At 36.6% G+C, this 21957-nt stretch overlaps 1 protein-coding gene across 1 annotated transcript; it reads right to left on the reverse strand.

Annotated features, from left to right (window-relative positions):
- Positions 1 to 15698: 15698 nt before the first annotated feature.
- Positions 15699 to 21124, reverse strand: LOC139123885 (uncharacterized). Its single transcript, XM_070690036.1, has 6 exons — positions 21094 to 21124; positions 20864 to 20977; positions 19247 to 19360; positions 17196 to 17249; positions 16616 to 16729; positions 15699 to 15901 (listed from the first exon to the last, which is right to left on the reverse strand). Exons 1-6 carry the CDS (start codon positions 21122 to 21124, stop codon positions 15717 to 15719), a joined length of 612 nt encoding a protein of 203 aa, XP_070546137.1. The 3' UTR covers positions 15699 to 15716.
- Between the last annotated feature and the right edge of the window lie 833 nt (positions 21125 to 21957).

Consider the following 21957-nt stretch of genomic DNA (forward strand, 5'->3'; position numbering starts at 1 on the left):
CTAATACACGGGGACTACAAAATAGATGCCTTTGTAGGGCTAGACTTATTGTGTCAGAAGAATAATTTCATTCTCTGAAATTACAGCAATGTGATATCATGGTAAACCTTCAGAGTCTGTGAACATTATCAAAAATATCAAATCACAGCATATGGTCAAAAGCCAACTCTTTATTTGTCATAGCATTACGCTGAGCGCTTTTTTGTATCATTAGGTTTGTCAAAACATCTTTCACGATGTATTGCATCTGATGTTGTTGCGATTTTGCTTCTATAAAAATGTTGATAATTAAATCTCAAAAGAAATATCTTGCAGTGAGATGACTGAGCATCCAATATTGCAACTATGATCATTTTCCATTATTTTAGGCTGATCCGTCTGTTGTGAGAATCAATTAAAAAACGCTCGAGGCGAGAAATATTTTATGCCAAGAAGAAGACAAACTGTTTTTACCATAACTCATACAACAGCCAGTTCTACAACCAATTGTATCATTCAGCGATTTGGCTATGACCGCGAATCAACATTTGCTCTGCCAAAGGAGGGTAACATATTCGCCGAGTGATATCCTTTCCAACGCAGACTTCTAATGCAACAAAGACCATCGGGATTAAAATAATCTATTTCAACATAATAGCAAACCGTTTCAACTACAACAGGCTGGAGTTGTGTCTAACGCAATCTATATGACGATATTGCACAATCCTACAAGTAGATTCGAGTCGGCATTTGGTTTTTACAATTTTTTTTTTTTAATCGAACTAAAAATAAAACACCACTGGAGAGCTTATTACAAAGCCGGAGAAATATTTGAAGAATTCAAAAGGTGGTGCGAATTGTCTGTTCAGAAATGGTTTGTCTGATAGTTTTGATTTGATTATCGTTTGGACAAGAACGATTCTGCTATTAATGTTGTGTTGTTGAAGAAGATTTTACGAAGGAGAATGGATGATATGTAATACATAAGCAAAGGTATAAGGAGTAAGAACAGACGACACAATAAGTCACAATCCGTTGCACGGAAAATTGTGAAAAGGAATTAAGCTGAAGTTTAACTTTTCAGTAATTTTAATCCCATGTTTTATAAAAAGAGTGCAGCTATTGGACAACTCCTATGAAGACCTTCGTGATTTTCGTGCATGTCTGCAACAGTTCCATGAACAATGTGTTGACATGAACAAAGCAAAAACAATTAGCGGCCGTGAAGACGGAATTATCATGAAGACTCATGCAAACATTCTATGTAAACTAACCTTCAAACGTGACACAGAATTTCACAAGATTCTCAAAAACGAGGCAACAGAAAATTACAATATCATGGGAGAAAAGACAACAAACAGCTCAGTATCGATTGGAAACATGACCAAGTTATAGCAAATAAAACATAAGATCTTCTCTTTGTGTGAATGCCACTGTGGTCATAGCTAACATTTGTATCCTACTTTCTTTTCGCCGCATTGTTCAAATCAGGGACCTGCCGCCTTACTTATGTCTAAGTGTCAACATGTGTGCGATGGTGTGTTGACATCTCAAGAACAGTTCATCGTATCAAACAAAATCTGCATAGGCTAGAACAACTCACATTTTCGCGGATGATGTTTGCACATTAAGAAAGCTATCGACTAAAACATTTGGAACTTGTGTTCCTATGGTATTATCGTAATGGAAATTGCTTCAAGATACCTTCCTTATACTAATGTTTTTAATGCTCATTAATAATCTTTTGTTGATTTCTCACGATATATTCCAATGTAATGACTTAACCAGGCAGATTTCATGTCCGAAGTAAATACCTGAACACGGATTTAATCAATTTTGTCATGCACTGGTACAACCACAATATATTAAATGTATTAAATGTATTTCTTGCACTTTGATCAACATAGCTTGCTGATTACTATTATCCTATTCTTAACATCTGGAGTCATTATTCAGATATTATTCATGTAATTAATTTCAATTTCATAGAAGGAAACGTACATCAGGTATGTCACCTTCAGAGGTTTACTGGGCACGGTGATCAAACATGACGGGTTTTCTTTATTTGTCACCTGTAGGGATATTGTTATTAAGAGAGGTTTACTGAGCACGTGATCAAACATTACGGGTTTTCTTTATTTGTCACGGGTAGGGATATTGTTATAAAGGCGCCCTTTTCCCTCAGAGAGGCTATTCATTAATGATGGGTTTTATCTTGAATATGATAAAGCACTTGTTGCGGTCAAGTTTACAATTCTCTTTAACGAGCACGGCTTAGATATTCAATTTCTTAGCCAACATTCAAACGTTGACTGAAAATTGTCACAGATATTATGCTTCTGGATCCCCATCATGAATCAGTCCAGTATATGAATTGCTCAGTGTGTCGCCTAAAGACCAATATATGAGGCCCTCCCGTCCATCCACTGGAAATGAAAAGAGGATAATTGCTGACGAGTGTCTTTATTTACAGAAGATCCAGATAAAATTCTGAGGAATGAAAGTATTTCGTAAATGATACAAAACTTCGTAGAAAATTATCGTGTTACTGGAAAAATAATAAAAAGTTTATGTACGATAGTAAGAGGGATGTCAAAAATAATTTTAATTTTCCTAACATTGCTTCTTTGTGTAATCGACCTGAGACTGCTGAAACACAACTGTTGAGGATGACATTGTTGTAAACTGTTCGATAGAGGTTGAGCCATTCTGTTTACCATCGGGATAAAGTTAAATGCAAAATGATTATTTGAATGTACAAAGTCATTAAGAAATATCATCACACAATCCCCAGTCACATTGGGCGTAGCACTGACAATTTTGCTCCTTAAGCTGGAATGTTGCCCTTTAAATGAAAAGAAAAATCTTGTCCGTATTTTATAAATGTATAATCCTTTGTATACACAAATCTATTCAGATTTCGTTTGAACTTGAGCTTTTAACAAAGCTACTATCAATCCGGGATGCTCCCAAGCGGTTCTGAAACGTTTCCAATTTTAGGCGGTTTAGCTGGCCAGACCTTAGCCGCTGTAGGGATTAACTTTATCCGCAACTCGCTGTGTGAACGGACTGAGCTGTATAAATGCCCTCCCACGACATATATTTGTGATATAACAAACAACAACCAACATTCCTTTCGTCATGGCTGCCGAACAAAGCACTACATCTCGTGGCAATAATTGGTCTGACAAAGAGATTTGTCTGCTTTAATATCTTAGTCCGGGCGGACCAAAGTATACAGAGAATGCTGAACCCAATTTCTTTACACTTTACACATGGTAATGATTCACCGTGTTCTTGAAGACAGTTTTACCGAGGAATTACATTCTATACAAATATTTTAGGATCGACATCTTTCACATCTTCTTGCGTATGTTTTTTTTTCGAATTGCAGGCATCAATAATAAGCGATGACACAAAGGTTATTAGAAGAAATGGTTTTTTCGAGAATATTTACCAATGGTTTGATCAGAAATGTTCATTATTCTATACTACTCTCTTCAATTAAAAGCTTTTATGAATGAGGACAAGTTTTGTGATTAAGCAATAACCCCCGCTGCAGGAGGGTATAGGCCTACACGAGATTTTGGTACAATGCGCGACATATAGCACGAGCAGATAGGCGAGTGCTATATGGAGCGAATTGTACCAAAATCGAGTGTATAACCGACTGCGAAGGGGGTTATTGCTATTATATTACATCAACTTGCGTGTATTTGTTGTCTTACTTGGGTATTTTCATCACTCTGAGCGCCAAATGCAGAAAACGGACGTCTGAGAGATCGAACGTCGGAAATTCTGCGCCCGAGACCGAGCATTTTTATAAGTTTGGATTCCGTATGTAGGCACACAGTATCCTACGATAAATACGCATTACGTCCATATCGACATTGCATTTTATTCGCATGCAACACGAACGATACTTGTCAAAAAATACCTGCTGCACTCACACAGAAAATGGGTCAAGAGTTCAAATCAAAAGAAAAAAGTAACAATTTTTTTTGTAAATTTATATAAGAACAATAGTCCTGGCTTTTTTGGCATACTAAAAATAGATTTGTCTCATTCTGTACCGCATACCGTCGCGACATTCAGTGGTGGCGTTAATTGTACCAGGAAACAAGCAGTTTTAAAATAATCCAGACTCGCGATGACTGCAACGGTGATGAACAGTTGTGTAGATTCTGAGTGTGTTGCCCGATGCTGGGAGAGCTGGACGCTGACACTGCTCGTTGCATTTTATGTCAAATTTCGTCGCAGTCGCCAGGAGTCATCCCATTGTTATTTTGAACTTCTTGGTCTACATCGTTAGGACATCCCGATATGTTATAGCCCAAACTTTGGTAAATAATACCTTACATACCGTTACTGTGAGGAAGTGTCAATTTATTTGTGTATGAACGAATAATATCTTCATTTGAAAGAGCGGTACTAGGATATATCGCGTCTCGACTCCCGCAAAATGCACGGTGCGCTGTCGCCCTAATATTTGAGTGCATCATACCCCAAACGTGCTGCTTCAGAGATGTCTTTCATCATCGATCCCAACTTAGGGACTGGTCAGTTTCTTCAGCCTGGGGGTGGATTCATGGGGGGGGGGTCACCCTGTTTTTGCCTTTGGGGGTAGGGGGGGGGGTCACCATGTTTTTGAATGCCCAATAGGGGGGGGGGGTCAGTGTGCTTTTGAGTTTTGACACAGGCTCATCTTTGCCTAAAATGCTCGTGTCAGCCACAAATTTCATCATTCAGTTGTATTTTTCGGCGCCCCTTTCGGGCGCGTAACTTTAATAATCAGTCATATTTTTCAGCACACCCAACTTTAACATATCAAGCATACATACATCAGAGATATCTGTATGTTCAATATTTTTCAGCGTGCTCTTCAAGCTCATTACTTTTAATATCAGACATTTTTCACCATGCCCTTCAGGTGCATGACTTTAATATACAAGGCATATGTATCAGAGATATCAGGATGTTTCATATTTTTCGGCGCGCCCTTCGGACGCCATACTTATGTTGCGCTCGTAGTTAGGGGAATTACGAGTTGAGAGGTACCAGCCTGGATCGTAATGCTTTCAGTAACTGAAGCCGACACACCAAGATGTAGATTGTAACACAACCTTGTACTTTATTGCAAGATGGCGACCGTAACGTTCACTGTCAACGGTCTGATCTCAAGTCTCTCTTCTAAGCTCTCTACAACGTTAAATACATCTTTAAACTTACATAATTATTAAAGTTATCACGTGGTAATTTTCCCGCCAGTCTTTGATTGATTCTTAAGATTAAATAAGATCACACCATGGAATATCCCATTCTCGATTGTTCACAATGAAATCTTAACCAATAATTAATTAAACTATCACCCTATCTCTTATCTGCTTCTCGTACGATCTGAGTCAATGACCTTCACACGTCTTGGCCACGTGAGGGACGCTTCGAGATAAAATCTCTACAGGAATCTCTACAGGGAGAAATCTCTACAGGAATCTCTACAGGGAGGGGCGTTACACTTTAATAAATCAGAGATATCTTGATGTTTGCTAAGTAAAAGTGTACCATTATGAAATCTGCATTTCATATGAAAAGGATGACAAATTCCTGATACTTTTCTGTTCTCTCTATGAGAATTCAGTATGAGAAAGCAACATGCACAAATATTTCACAATATATTATTTGATACAGTGACTTATTTTAGAGATAGAAAAATGACAAGATATCTTTCCTTCTCATTGATGCAATTATTTTCCTTTGTTTCACAGGTTTTCTGTAGAAAGATGTTTTTTATGAACAAAATAACTGTTAAAAAAGACAGTTTTTGTCATTATTAGCTGTGCTTTTATGGTTTCAATGTTACAAGAAAAGGTCCTCTCAGACACTGTACACATCAGATTTGGCTAAAAAGCTCTCTATGGCTCCTCAGGAGATTTAATTGGATGGTTGGCAAGTCTTAACACCCATCAAAGTTTGTGATTCACTGCTTTTTCCCCTTTGATATTAATGATTGACATCCATTTCTGTACAACAGTTTAGGATATCTGGTTAAGCATAGAAAGTGTGAAATACATTCACAGCTCATTCAAAATGTACTGTATTCAAACTTTAAGATTGACACTTTGAAATTCCTATCTTACAACTGACATGTCAACAATTTCATTAAAACATAGAATGACTATTTAAAATATAAATATATGTAAAATGTAAATATATATATATATATATATATATATATATATAATATATATATATATATATATATATATATATATATAATATATATATATATATATATATATATATATATATATATATATATATATATACACACACAGGGTGACCCCCCAGGTGCGACATAGGTAAAACAAAAGGTGGACATAAATTATTATATATATTATATATATATATTATATATATATATATATATATATATATATATATATATATATATATATACGTATATATATATACGTATATATATATATATATATATACGTATATATATATATATATATATATATATATTATATATATATATATATATATATATATATATATATATATATATATATATATATATATATATATATATATATATATATATATATATATATGTCCACCTTTTGTTTTACCTATGTCGGGCCCGGGGGTCACCCTGTTTTCGAAATTTGGAATGGGGGGGGTCACCCTGTTTTCAAAATTTGGAATAGGGGGGTTAGCCACTTTTTGACATCGGCAAAAAATAATCCACCGACCCCCCCCTCCAGGCCGAAGAAACTGACCAGTCCCTTATTTACACCAATAGGTGAGTTACAGACCCCACTTTATCTGTGTATCAAAATTCGGTCTTCGGTCTTTGAAACAAAGTGGACTGTTTCGGTCTTTCTCAAGGGTCTATGGTTTAGATAGGTTCGTTCAAATGCACCAACCGGGCAATTTTCGAAAATACTGGTTTAGGGGCCTGTTTTAGCACTGCTATCAGTGCTAAAACAGTATTTTAGCATCGGTGGAATGAGCTCTTGTCCAATCAGAATGGCGCATGGTAGCATGATATAACATCATTAAGCAATAACTACCGCCACAGGAGGGTATTCACGAGATTTTGGTACAATGCGCGACATAAGCTTATAGCACGAGCCGATAGGCGAGTGCTATATGGAGGGAATTGTACCAAAATCGAGTGTATACCCACAGGCTCTTGACACATTGCTGGGATAATAATCGTATTTAATATGTAGAATATCTATATACGACTTGATTAGGGACTGGTCAGTTTCTTCGGCCTGGGGGGGGTGGATTATTTTTTGCCGACGTCAAAAAGTGGCTGACCCCCCCCTATTCCAAATTTTGAAAACAGGGTGACCCCCCTATTCCAAATTTCAAAAACAGGGTGACCCCCCCCGGCGCCGATATATATATATATATATATATATATATATATATATATATATATATATATATATATATATATATATATATATATAATATATATATATATATATATATATATATATATATATATATATATATATACGTATATATAAATTATATTTTACATTTTACATATATTCATATTTTAAATAGTCAGTCTATGTTTTAATGAAATTGTTGACATGTCAGTTGTAAGATAGGAATTTCAAAGTGTCAGTCTTAAAGTTTGAATATAGTACATTTTGAATGAGCTGTATTTTGAATGAGCTGTGAATGTATTTCACACTTTCTATGCTTAACTAGATGTCCTGAACTGTTGTACAGAAATGGATGACAATCATTAATATCAAAGAGGAAAAGCAGTGAATCAAAAACTTTGATGGGTGTTAAGACTTGCCAACCATCCAATTAATCTCCTGAGGAGCCATAGAGAGCTTTTTAGCCAAATCTGATGTGTACAGTGTCTGAGAGGACCTTCTCTTGTAACATTGAAACCATAAAAGCACAGCTAATAATGACAAAAACTGCCTGTTTTAACTGTTATTTTGTTCATAAAAAAGCATCTTTCTACAGAAAACCTGTGTCACAAAGGAAAATAATTGCATCAATGAGAAGGAAAGATATCTTGTCATTTTTCTATCCCTAAAATAAGTCACTGTATCAAATATATATTGTGAAATATTTGTGCATGTTGCTTTCTCATACTGAATTCTCATAGAGAGAACAAAAAAGTATCAGGAATTTGTCATCCTTTTCATATGAAATGCAGATTTCATAATGGTACACTTTCACTAAGCAAACATCAAGATATCTCTGATTTATTAAAGTATTGCGCCCGAAGGGCGCCACCGAAAAATATGAAACATCCTGATATCTCTGATATATATGCCTTGTATATTAAAGTCATGCACCTGAAGGGCATGCTGAAAAATGTCTGATATATTAAAGTAATGAGCTTGAAGAGCACGCTGAAAAATATTGAACATACATATATCTCTGATGTATGTATGCTTGATATGTTAAAGTTGGGCGTGCTGAAAAATATGACTGATTATTAAAGTTACGCGCCCGAAGGGCAAGCCGAAAAATACAACTCAATGATGAAATTTGTGGCTGACACTAGCATTTTATAGGCAATGATGAGCCTGTTTCAAAATTCAAAAACACACTGACCCCCCTATTGGGCATTTCAAAAACATGGTGACCCCCCCTATCACCAAAGTCAAAAACAGGGTGACCCCCCCCCCCATGAATCCACCGGCCCCCCCCAGGCTGAAGAAACTGACCAGTCCCTTATTCAATAAAAGAATCACTGTATGTGATATTAGTGTAGGCCTATAGGCCTACATGTTGACTGGCATTATACACGAATGGCTATGGCTCGGGCCCGGCGAACGCACTGCATAAACATCAATGTGTAGAATGTCTACAAGACTTGATTATTTAATAAAGAATAATGGTACCTGATATTACTGTACATGTGAGCCAGCTTAACCAAGCGGCTGTAGAGCTCTGCAGGGCTTGGGCCCGGCTTGGGCCAGTTGTCCACCGCTGCACAGACAAGATGAAAAGGCCAGAAAGCTTTTCACCGCTCGATTTCATAAATCAGCGAAATTCACAAACTCTGAGCGTTTCCGGTGATAAAAACTGGTCAACGGTCAGATGGTTGCATAAACAATCGATCGACTGACCTCTTTTGCCTAAAATCATACCTTACCCTATGCTACTGGTGAGAAATCGTCCTGAAATCGGCTGGGCACACCAACCCAGCGCCGGCCATTTTGAATCAGCTGCATGCAATGTACGCGTCCAATGAGAGAAGAGCAATTGAAAGACAATACGTCATCTGCGAAGGGTTGTATGCAGACGCGTACATTGCATGCAGCTGATTCAAAATGGCCGGCGCTGGGTTGGTGTGCCCAGCCGATTTCAGGACGATTTCTCACCAGTAGCATAGGGTAAGGTATGATTTTAGGCAAAAGAGGTCAGTCGATCGATTGTTTATGCAACCATCTGACCGTTGACCAGTTTTTATCACCGGAAATGCTGAGAGTTCGTGAATTTCGCTGATTTATGAAATCGGGCGGTGAAAAGCTTTCCGGCCTTTTCATCCTGTATGTGCAGCGGTGGACAACGGCCCAAGCCGCGCCCAAGCCCTGCAGAGCTCTACAGCCGCTCGATTAAGCTAGCCGACATGTACAGTAATATCACGTACCGTTATTCTTTATTAAATAATCAAGTCATGTAGACATTCTACACATTGATGATTATGCAGTGCGTTCGCCGGGCCCGAGCCAGGCAGCTATAGCCATTCGGTATAATGCCTATAAGCCTACACTAATATCACGCACAGTGATTCTTTTATTGATATAATCAAGTCGTATATAGACATTCTACATATTAAATACGATTATTATCCCAGCAATGTGCCAAGCGCCTGTGTGTATACCCGACTGCGAAGGGGGTTATTGCTATTTTATTAGGGATGGACCATTAGACCTTGGGAGGGGGGGGGTGGTCACAATGAAATTGTGAAATTTTTTTTTTACTATTGTAAATTTCTGAAATTTTTTTTTTCCAATTGAGATTAGCTGTGCAAATTTTTTTTTTCAGAGTAAATTTTCAGATTTATAATTTTTTTTTTAGTTTGTCGCTGTCTGAAGATAAAGAGGGCAAAGATGTGGTGCCAAGCACCACAAGCGGCCACGCAAGCGGTCACGGGGGGGGGGGGGGGGAGGTCAGGAGAGGGGTGTGCCCCCTACTGCTGTTGGAGCTTTTGAAAAATAGAGATAAAAATGGTGTTATTTGGTGGCACTTGGGGAGTATTTTGCAGGAGGGGGTGTCCCCTCCTGCTGTTGGAGCTTTTGAAAAATAGAGATTAAAATGGTGTTATTTGGTGGCACTTGGGGAGTATTTTTGCGGGGGGAGGTCAGGGGGGGGGTTGTCCCCCTCCTGCTGTTGGAGCTTTTGAATAATAGACATAAAAATGGTGTTATTTGGTGGCACTTGGGGAGCATTTTTTTCGGATTACACATCTTCCTCTGAACATGGTCTTCTTGCTCCTCAGTAGCTTCCTATAGTTTTGAAAATTGACTATTTTGGTTTCCTGGCTTCCCTTTCTACTGCGTGGTGAAATGCCTACATTCACTCCACGAAACATCATGCATATCTCATGATTTACAATTGATTTTGACAAGCTGAGAAGCTAAAATAAGCTAAATAATATAGTTAAATTTGCATATTTGTGTTTTTAGAGCAATTGTTGCCCTTTTTTTGATCAAAACATCTATTTCTCTGTAGCAGCATGTCCAAATTGATTGGATGTGTATAGATGTGTTGAAATTTCAACATTTGTCTTTTTAGGGCAATTTATGCCATTCATGGTCAAAAAATCTGTATTCTCTGAAAGGGCTTGTCCAATTTCTTTGAAATTTTGCTACACAAAAACGACGATTATTCATGCAGATTTATTCAGTATTTGCTATCGAGAAACTTTCAAAGTTCAACCCTTTTGTGTGTTTTTGTGTTGGGATTTGTTGGATAGATGGCATTCTACGTAGTGTATTGTTGAATGTTAAAACATGTGTTGCTGTTGTATTTTGAGGCTGTTTTTTGAGAAAATGCCTTTTTAAAAGCAAAATAATACATAATGACTTGATATGTTGTTTTATCATTATTGACGTGTTTCTACTTGTTCACCCATTCTTGCATTCATCATTGCAATAAAATGCTGTGAAAAAAATGAAACTGATGTGGCCTGCATCTGTTTACCTTGATGTTAAAAGGCAAATACAACTTTCTGTCTTGACAACCATACCATAGTTTCAATGTTTTACCTAGTGTACCTGCTTGGTTTGTACGCAGGAAGCAAGTAGAAAACAGGCTCTATAATTTCATAATTTTCAAGTGATCAGAATACAAAAGTCCTGAAAAGATAAGATAATCACAACTTCCAGTATAGGGATACAGTCACTCTAAATGTATAAATTAAAATTAAAAATGTGCCTGGAGGATGAACTAAAAAATACAGAAAGTTGCTTTCTCTCGGTAAAATCTAAAAAAAATTCAAAATTTTAAAGACTTTTGCAGATTTTTTTTTTACGCCTTTGTCTTCTTATTTTTTTTTTATTTTGCAAACTAGTTTGAAGATTTTTTTTTCCTAACTTTCTGCTCTGAAATTTTTTTTTCTGTTTTTGACCACCCCCCTCCCAAGATCTAATGGTCCGTCCCTTATATGAACTTGCGTGTCTTTGTTGTCTTACATGAGTATTTTCATCACTGTAAGCCCCAAATGCAGAAAACGGACGTCTGACAGATCGAACGTCGGAAATTCTGCGCCCGAGACCGAGCATTTTCATAAGTTGGGATTACGTACAGGCACACAGTATCCTACGATAAACACGCATTACGTTCATATCAACATTGCATTTTATTCGCATGCAACACAAACACTATACTTGTCAAAAATACCTGCTGCAGTCACACAGAAAATGGGTCAAGAGTTCAAATCAAAAGAAAAAAGTAACATTTTTTTCGTAAATTTACATAAGAACAATAGTCCTGGCTTTTTTTGGCATACTAAAAATAGATTTGTCTCATTTATACCGCATACGTGTATACAGTATACGGTATCGACCGTCGCGACATTCAGAGGTGGCACAGTAAAGTTACAGGATCAATTTTTGATGGATAATTTGGACGTTAATTGTACCAGAAAACAAGCAGTTTTGAAATAATCCAGACTTGCGATGACTGCAACTGTGATGAACAGTTGTGCAGAGTGTGTTGCCCGATGCAGGAAGAGCTGGACGCCGGGGCTGGACGCTGACACTGCTCGTTGCATTTGATGTCAAATATTGTCGCAGTCGCCAGGAGTCATCCCATTGTTATTTTGAACTTCTTGGTCTACATCGTTAGGACACCCCGGTCTGTTACTGCCCAAACTTTGGTAAAGAATATCTGACATACCATTACTGTGAGGAAGTGTCAATTTATTTGTGTATGAACGAGCGGTAGGATATATCGCGTCTCGACTCCCGCAATATCAAGCAAAGTTCACGGTGCGCTCTATGTCGCCCTAATATTTGAGTGCATCATACCCCGAATGTGCTGCTTCAGAGATGTCTTTCATCATGTATCCCAACTTGTATACACCAAGAGGTGAGTTACAGACCAACACTTTATCTGTGTATCAAAATTCGGTCTTCGGTCTTTGAAACAAAGTGGACTGTTTCGGTTTTTCTCGAGGGTCTATGGTTTAGATAGGTACGTTCAAATGCACCGACCGGGCAATTTTCGAAAATGCTGGTTTAGGGGCCCGTTTTACCACCGCTATCAGTGCTAAAACAGTATTTTAGCATCGGTGGAATGAGCTCTCGTCCAATCAGAATGGCGCATGGTAGCATGATATAATATAATTACTGTTTTTACTGAGTTCTTCTTCCTGGAAAGCGGAGGCGTATAAATCAGAAATGTAAGAATGTTAACAATCAAAGTTTGATTGTGAAGCTGACACTTCAATTATTCTTTATGTGGATATTACAAGTCATAATAGACTGCAGGGTCTCTAGTTTACACTCTTTAATTGCCAGGTATCATTGCAAGCCTTAACATCCCGTCAGTAGTCTTCATTCACAAACAACACATCTTGATTGGGGAGATTTATGGGGGACAGTGAAAATTTGAGGATACATAAGTTCGAAATTGAAATGACTATAGGACTAAAATGATGGAGTTAAAAACAAAACGCTGATTTGAATCACCATACTGGAAAATTTCTAAAGACAAGTAACCCAAAGGTACTCAAACGTAACTTTAGCAGCAATGTTTCATGTTGAGTACATCGTCATTAGTTCCAGTGTCGGTCCGAATTACGCCAGATCAAGTCACATCATATCAAATTAAATGTTGAGTAAAGTACATAGTAATTATAGACCGTCACTTTCTCATATCATACAGGTCAGTACAATTAACATAAAACTGCCCAGGTCACCTCAAACCGCTCCTAAACAGCTTACGTTTTTACACATATTTCACTAAGGGAGGTGTATCCGCTCCTTTTGTTGGGGAGACTACCAGAAATGAAATAATCAAATAAACTTCCGGCATCGAATATCCAGTCTATCATAGATGGCTATTATACTAAGTTATCTGAAGAAGGATGCACTTACGCCATGTGGAGGATTAATGTTATTTTATGTTTTAATTTAAATAGGAAAAATAATGGCTGGGTAATTTATTACTACCCAGCCTCAAGACAATGTTGGAGGCTTAGGCAGTTGCACACGAGACTGCAATTATGTTTGTGACAAAACAAAGGAATTTTAAAGATACATCGATTTACGGCTAGTATCGTACAAATGTTATAAGTGTTAAGGTAAAGGATGTATCTCTTCAATCTTGCATGAGTTATTTGTTCAGTTTTGCTAAAGCATAGTTGATGACAGCAAATGGAGAACTTTCGTCTTTTCTTTATAAAATGGTACATCTATTGGCTGCACACTAATTTACAATCTGAAGAAAGTCATCATGTGCTTAAGTAATGTATTCTGCACAGTGTGGAAAAGTATGAAAAAAGTAAAGCGGTCAGCGCAAAGCTTATTATAGGTATTATAAATTATTATACACTTATTATGAATAGTTTTTGTTTAAATTTAAACCATTTTAGTTACATTGCAAACCACGGAACTCTGTATATCTTACTTCACCCCTAAGGAACCCTATTTAGGTTACCTTTATTTCATAAAGACACGTTTATACTTTTTAGGATGGATAAAGTTTACCTATTGCTACCGACATGATTTATTGCAATTTGGAGCATTTCCTTTTTAAAACCATATTAAAATATAGCTATAACTTCCGCTGCAGGCGGTTATACTCGAAATTATGGAACAATTCGCGACATATAGAAAACGTCGATTTTATCACATCAACTTATGTGTCTCAGTCGTCCTATTGGGCTTTCACGTCATATCAGGTCCTAAAATACAGAATTCAGACGTCTGAGAGACGGAAATTCGGTGCCCGAGACCAAGCATTTTTGTAAGTTAGGACTACGTTGACAATACACGCATACAGTATTCAACGACAACACACGCATTGTGTTCATTAACATTGCACTTTAATGGCATTACAATGCCAACGCAGACATGTTTTAGAAGTCTAAATTGAAACACAGAAAATGGCTAAAGAGTCAGCTCAGAGGTGTATTCGGCCATATTTCATGTTTAGTGAAACAGACGACAAAATGTGACAGTGCAAGATTGGCAAACCGCCAAAAGTACAGTAAGACCTTTCACAAGCAGAGATGAAATATCTACACTCGTGTAACGATGCAAACTACTAGTTATTGAATTAACCATTTATTTTATTTATGTATTTACGTATTTATTTATTTATTACCCCCAAAATTTCTCTGCCAGCTAAATACCCTTCTTTTATTAGTTTCAACAAGAACTCTGTATGCTAGTTTAGGGTCCCGGTTTAGCAAAGCTAAAACAACATTTAAGCATCGGTGGAATGTGCTGTCGTCCAATGAGAATGGCGCATGGTAGCATGGTATAAAATAATCCCCAATAATCCTTCAGATAAAATAAAGCATAGGCTTATATTCCAAGCAAATGCAGAAAATTGATAGATTCGAGGAATAACTGTCACCACTGCAAATAAACACTTAATTGACAATGGATTGCAGATTTTCATTTAAACCCATCGATTGCTGTTATTCGGAAACTGTACATAGTCCTGTGTACATACGCATTAAGTCACTAAAACATGTTAATTTACTCAGTTTATATAACAAGCCCTGTGAATAATGATCGCCTACTTGAACGGTAAGAATTGGAAAATGTTAGCATACGCTGCCTTAAAATTAAAAACGCAACAATAATTACACATGTGATACAACCACGTGAAATGCAAGAGGAGTCAAGAAACAAAATATCTGCATACTTCTCGTCGTTTAACATTCAACATTTGTAGATAACATTCAAATCAATGTCGCGGGAAGAAAGGTTTTTTTTGCGATATTTCCTAAATTTTCATTGTTTTATAAATGACCAAGGAGACTTTACTGAATTACAGTGATTACAGCAATGTTGTCGCTTTTCAGGTTTTAACTCCTTTTGTGATATTTGTTTTTTTGTTTATTTGTATCTTTGTTGTTTGTTTTTTTGTTTGTTGTTTTAGTGAAATAAATATTTCGGATGATTGTTTATTCCTGTTGTTCAAGAAGAGAATGCAAATTATCCAGTAAATTCACGAAATTGTGAAGTTCTAGTCCGGTTGGATATTCAATGTCACTTTCTTTAGATGCCGCATGTTACATATTTTCGACTAGATGGGAGTCTGGTCTTCTCTGGTACTCTGCTGAACGTCTGTCCTTTGTTTTCCGGATTCCTCACGCCGTTTCTTATCATTAATAGTATTAATAACATTCCGACTTGTACTGATATAGTTATCCCAACAACGACGAATATTTTTGCAGCCATGTCTGAAAGTTAACAGTTTAATCATTTATTTCAATCATAACCACGCTATTAATGAATAAAATAATGTATATCAGCAACGTATGTCCGTTAGTAATGAGCTTTTGAAATTGAAGTTCAACTTGTAAAGAAGAGCCGGCTCTAGCAAGGTACAAAATTCAAAATATGAGATTTCGTCTCTCAAAAATCTGTTGAATTTATGAATTTAGCTGCGCTTCTGCCTGTCAAAGCGTCTCATCATGTGTGTTCAGCATTGTATATGTAAACTCAACGCCTAAAATATATAGAAGTTAATTTCGGCACAACTTTGCTTATATATTGAACTTGTTACGTTCTGACCAGTTTTATTTAACAAAGCACTGACAGCATTTCACGATGACTGTTGCCTGGTACAATGAATCGATTGATGACAATGATATACTTTAGATTTAAATGGATTAACATAGTGATATGACTGATGTTTTGTTTACCTGCAGTATGCTGAATCTGTTCTCTACAACGCGGGAAGTCTTTATTTCATAGATAGGGTGTATTATGTTTTTGTTAACACCTACTCCAATTCCTTAAATTCAGAGTTCATAGGCTTATTTATGCAGACCACTCGTTCATTGTTTGTATTCCAAAAACTCTGATTAAAATGTAGAAATTTAATATGAATAAATGTTTACAGTGTTGATGATATGAAATATATATCAGGTCAAACAAAAAAAATCGCTTACCAGAGTCTGATTCGCCTTTCACAAAATGCCTTCCCGACTTAGCGTCAGGTTGACCTTTGGTCTTGACTAGAGGAATATCTCCGTCAGTACTTAATTCTAGAGTTTTCTTCTCAGCTTAAAGTAAATGACAATGTAGACATAGTTGAAATCGTTCTATTAGTTTTGCAATGTGAAGAAGTAGCTAAATGGCGGTCACGCTCGTAGCCATGAAATTTCTTGGCAAGAACTCACAAGACATTTCCTCCGTAGATAATGCCAACATATTTGAACCTAGCTAATCACGGCTGTGTATTGAGGTAAGTTGTACAGCCAGGGAAAAACTGTCTTTCACAGACTCTGCATTTACTTCAGCTTACCAGTTGAGGTACATGGATGATCCACAGGACCACGTATGCAAAATTTGCTGATTATAACATATATAACGTGAAATTTGTCTGCTGTTGTACATGTCGTTTGACCTCAGAAATTTGTAAATTAAAGAAGTGATAACAATGTATGATAAACAAAAACTTTATATGTATATATCTATCATTATTATCACGCTGTTTCATGAGTTTACCCTACTATATCCCCATCTTACCTTCATGAACAAAATCCCCAGATGTTAGTCCAGTTCTTTCCAGATCAGTAAACTCTATGCAGGATTTTGACAAACAAAGTAAACTATAACAATAATGAACATCACCTCTGCATCAAGTTTCTTGATCAATTCAAATCACATCGTAATAGTATCAACAACAAAGCTCCTATTCAAAATGTTCTGCTACCAATGATGGGTAAGCATTTGGATGGATACGCTATCTTCCCTTTTCGAAAACAGACAAATGCATGCAAGCAGTAGCCGGAAATTAATTTCGTATCATAACTTTTACACAATCATACATCATACATAAGACAGTTGTCACTATTTACGGCCTGAGGGGTCGGAGGAATGTCATTGGAAGATCCAAAATTTCGAGTGACCCCGCCAAACATGATGAATTTGAGTAACCCCGCCTCTCTTACTATTGAATTTTGACTGACCCTAATTAGAAAAGTTAAATACCAATACATGTAATTGTAAAATTTATAATATACAGCAACGATAAAGACCATTCAAATCTTGATATTCCCTGCTAGTTTATTATCAGTTATCTCATGATTTTTGAAAAAGACGAAACCATCAAAATGAAATTCAAAGTCACAACAAAATAAAGATATAAAATCCCATGCTATTTCCAGTATCTAACCATACAGTACATTTTAAATTCGAATGGGTATCACGACAGGTTTTTCACTAGGATATCTCACTGGGCAGAGTTTGAAAGTACAGTGGAAGAATACGCGAGAGGCTGAGGGGGAAAGTGTTACAGGTGGCTTTCACCTATCTTGCATCGAAAAGTGTAAGATATTGATGTGTACAATGGTGCAGTCTGGTGCAATCTGAATAGTGTTTTTTTTATTTTTTTTTACTAAATGAAACTGGTAAAACACCACAAGGGGAGAGCATGATTGGGGCACGATAGGGGTTTCCCCTCTTTTACTGAACATTTTGAGAAATTGATGTGTGTTATGACGCAATATAATCTGAGGTTGTTTCAAATTCATTTTGCAGTCGGTAATACTGTATGAAAATGACTTTGACAACTGGTATATTCTTACATTTCTTTGCATGTTCACTGTTTGAGTAACACAATTCAATAACGAAACAATGACAATACATTTTGTAAAGAAAAGTTCTGAGTTTGCCAGATATTGGAGACAAATGAATATGCCGCAATGGTAAATCTGTGACCTTCTTGTGTCATTTCTCCAGCTGGCAGATTATAATGAATGTGACATGCTTAACTGTGAAAATGGTCATTGAATGAGTTGAATTAAAACATATGTTCTGTGATAATAAAGGATGAATTCACTTCAGTTCTGTCCTTGGATCCTGCGAAAATTTTGAAAAATTGATGCGTGCAATGGTGCAATATGAGAGGTTTGAATTTATTTCACCCCGAAAATGAGTAATCCCCTCTCTTCTTCTCCACATTATGAGTGACCCCTCTGGAGTTTTCAATTTGTTGAGTGACCACTCCTCACATTCCTCAAACCCCCAGGTCTTAAATAATGACGGCTCCCTAAGACTGAATATCTTAGACTATATTCATAGCCCATCACATAGCGATATTACAACGCCAGCTGTTAAGAATAAATAATTATTCATATTATTGAAATAGCATAAAAGTCAAGAATAAGTTCCTGTCAATCTGCTGCTCCTCGAACACGAAGGACAGGTTACAGTTCGAAGGCAGCTCACTAGGTGTTCCCTCATGTCAGATTTGGTAGGCCTATGCACAGTAGCGCCATATCCCCACCCGCCCACCCTGTGACTAGTGAACGTGTTACGTTTTTCGCTCGGAATGAGCCTCAACAATACCCGCATTTCCAATCCTTAACAATAGGCTATATTCATGAGCGGAGTATATGGCTTTGAATATATATTATCCAAATTACTGGACTCTCATTTTTATCGCCTTCTTAAGTCCTTAAATAAATGTTTGTATTCCAAAAATGTTGTTAAAATGTAAAATTTCAATATGAATAAATATTTACAGGGCTAATGACGTCAAAAACATATTTGGTCAAACAAAAAAAATAGCTTACCAGAGACTGATTCTCCCTTCGCAGAATTCTTTACTGACTTAGCGTCAGGTTGACCAATGGTCTTTACTTTAGGAATATCTCCGTTAGTAGTTAATTCTAGAGTTTTGTTCTCAGCTTAAAGAAAATGACAATGTAGACATATTTGAAATTATTCAATTCGTTTTGCAAGGTGAAGAAAATGCTAAATGGTGGTCACGCCCGCAAAAAATCACAAGACAATTTCTCCGTAAATAAAGCGATTATATTTGAACCTGGCAAATCACGGCTGTGTATTGAGGTAACTTGTATAGCCACTGAAGAAACTGTCTTTCACAGAATCTGCATTCATTTCAGCTTACTAGTTGAGGTACATTCATGATCCACAGGACAGCGTTTGCAAACTTTACTGATTTTGACATATATTAACGTGAAATTTGTCCGCTGTAGTTGAACAGGTTATTTGACCTCCAGAATTCACAAATTAAACAAGTGAAAAACATGTATGATAAACAAAGAACTGTGTATGTATATACACTCATGCTATTGTGTTTAATGTAGAAAAAGAAGAGATAAACTTATATATGCAGATTAATTGACACTATTTCACCATCCAATTATCCAAAAATGTTTCCAAACGTGTTTCTTATGTATGGTATTGCCGGGTCTGTAATACTAAGGTGTGGACATTATTTAAATTATTGTCTTTTTCAGCTATGACTTTTTTCTTAAATTAGCAAACCACAATGGCGAATAAAAATATTAACCCTTTTCTTGGAGTTTTACATTAAAACGACCCGTCAGATTTTGACCCTCTGTAAGATTGAACGGTCCGTTGTATAAACCAAACTTTTTAAGGTGAATTTTGCCTAAATATTCAACTTTCGAAAGTTACGTCTTGTAGTGAAGGACTTAAAACTTTCAAAAATAGCGACCAAAAGCTACGATGAGCGGTAGAAGAATCGTCTACCCTAATTTTGGTGTAAGCTCCTGATTAGTCAATTTTGTAAAAAGAGTGTCCCTTTATTAAGCCAGACAGACCCTGCTGTGACTAAGTCGCAAGGAGCAAACCTTTCACTTGAGTGCATATTTAACTTTGCATTGTAATAAAACTTTTATTAAATTGACAACGGAGTAAACAGTAAAGCAGAAAGCTCGAAAAAATCTAGTTCATTGTTGTCATCGTAATAAAGGATAAAACCATTGGCAATAAGAAAAGTCAATAAACTTACAAAGCTTAATCAAAGCGACGAGATTTCAGAAACACGTCGGTCATATTGACATTGTTTATAAGCGACCTCGGCGAGCGACTGATGACTGTGATATACTTTAGATTTGATTAATTAACAGAGAGATATGACTGAAGATTTGTTTACCTGAAGTATGCTGAATCTGTTCTCGATAACGCTGGAGCCCTTTCTCTCATAGATTGGGTGACTATATTTTTTATAACACCTACTCTAACTTCTAAAATTCAGAGTTCATACGCTTGCCTATAAACTACACTTTCATGCATACCCCTCTTTCATTGTTTGTATTCCGAAAACTCTGATTAAAATGTTAAAATGTTTATATAAATAAATATTAACAGTATTGGTGATGTCAAAGACAGATCTGGTCAAACAAAGACAAATCACTCACCAGAGTCTGATTCGCCTTTCACAGAATTCCTTCCCGACTTAGCGTCAGGTTGACCAATTGTCTTGACTAGAGGAATATCTCCGTCAGTACTTAATTCTAGAGTTTTCTTCTCAGCTTAAAGTAAAGACAATGTAAACATAGTTGAAATCGTTCTATTAGTTTTGCAATGTGAAGAAGTAGCTAAATGGCGGTCACGCTCGTAGCCATGAAATTTCTTTATAAGAACTCACAAGACATTTCCTCCGTAGATAATGCCAACATATTTGAACATAGCTAATCACGGCTGTGAATTGAGGTAAGTTGTACAGCCAGGGAAAAAACTGTCTTTCACAGACTCTGCATTTACTTCAGCTTACCAGTTGAGGTACATGGATGATCCACAGGACCACGTATGCAAAATTTGCTGATTATAACATATATAACATGAAATTTGTCTGCTGTTGTACATGTCGTTTGACCTCAGAAATTTGTAAATTAAAGAAGTGATAACAATGTATGATAAACAAAAAACTTTATATGTATATATCTATCATTATTATCACGCTGTTTCATGAGTTTACCCTACTATATCCCCATCTTACCTTCATGAACAAAATCCCCAGATGTTAGTCCAGTTCTTTCCAGATCAGTAAATCTATGCAGGATTTTGACAAACAAAGTAAACTATAACAATAATGAACATCACCTCTGCATCAAGTTTCTTGATCAATTCAAATCACATCGTAATAGTATCAACAACAAAGCTCCTATTCAAAATTGTTCTGCTACCAATGATGGGTAAGCATTTGGATGGATACGCTATCTTCCCTTTTCGAAAACAGACAAATGCATGCAAGCAGTAGCCGGAAATTCATTTTGTATCATAACTTTTACAAAATCATACATCATACATAAGACAGTTGTCACTATTTACGGCCTGAGGGGTCGGAGGAATGTCATTGGAAGATCCAAAATTTCGAGTGACCCCGCCAAACATGATGAATTTGAGTAACCCCGCCTCTCTTACTACTGAATTTTGACTGACCCTACTTAGAAAAGTTAAACACCAATACATGTAATTGTAAAATTTATAATATACAGCAACGATAAAGACC

This window comes from Ptychodera flava, assembly GCF_041260155.1.
Source record: "Ptychodera flava strain L36383 chromosome 23 unlocalized genomic scaffold, AS_Pfla_20210202 Scaffold_23__1_contigs__length_28996876_pilon, whole genome shotgun sequence".
Classification (NCBI taxonomy): domain Eukaryota; kingdom Metazoa; phylum Hemichordata; class Enteropneusta; family Ptychoderidae; genus Ptychodera; species Ptychodera flava.

Excerpts from the sequence above, each read along its gene's own strand:
- LOC139123885 (XM_070690036.1), bottom strand. The coding sequence starts at position 21,124 with ATGTTGGCATTATCTACGGAGGAAATGTCTT. Across the intron at positions 17,250-19,246 it reads GAAGGGAGAATCAGTCTCTG|AGTTTACTGATCTGGAAAGA; the intron begins GTAAGCTATTTT and ends AATCCTGCATAG. Across the intron at positions 16,730-17,195 it reads TGGGGATTTTGTTCATGAAG|CTGAGAAGAAAACTCTAGAA; the intron begins GTAAGATGGGGA and ends ATTTACTTTAAG.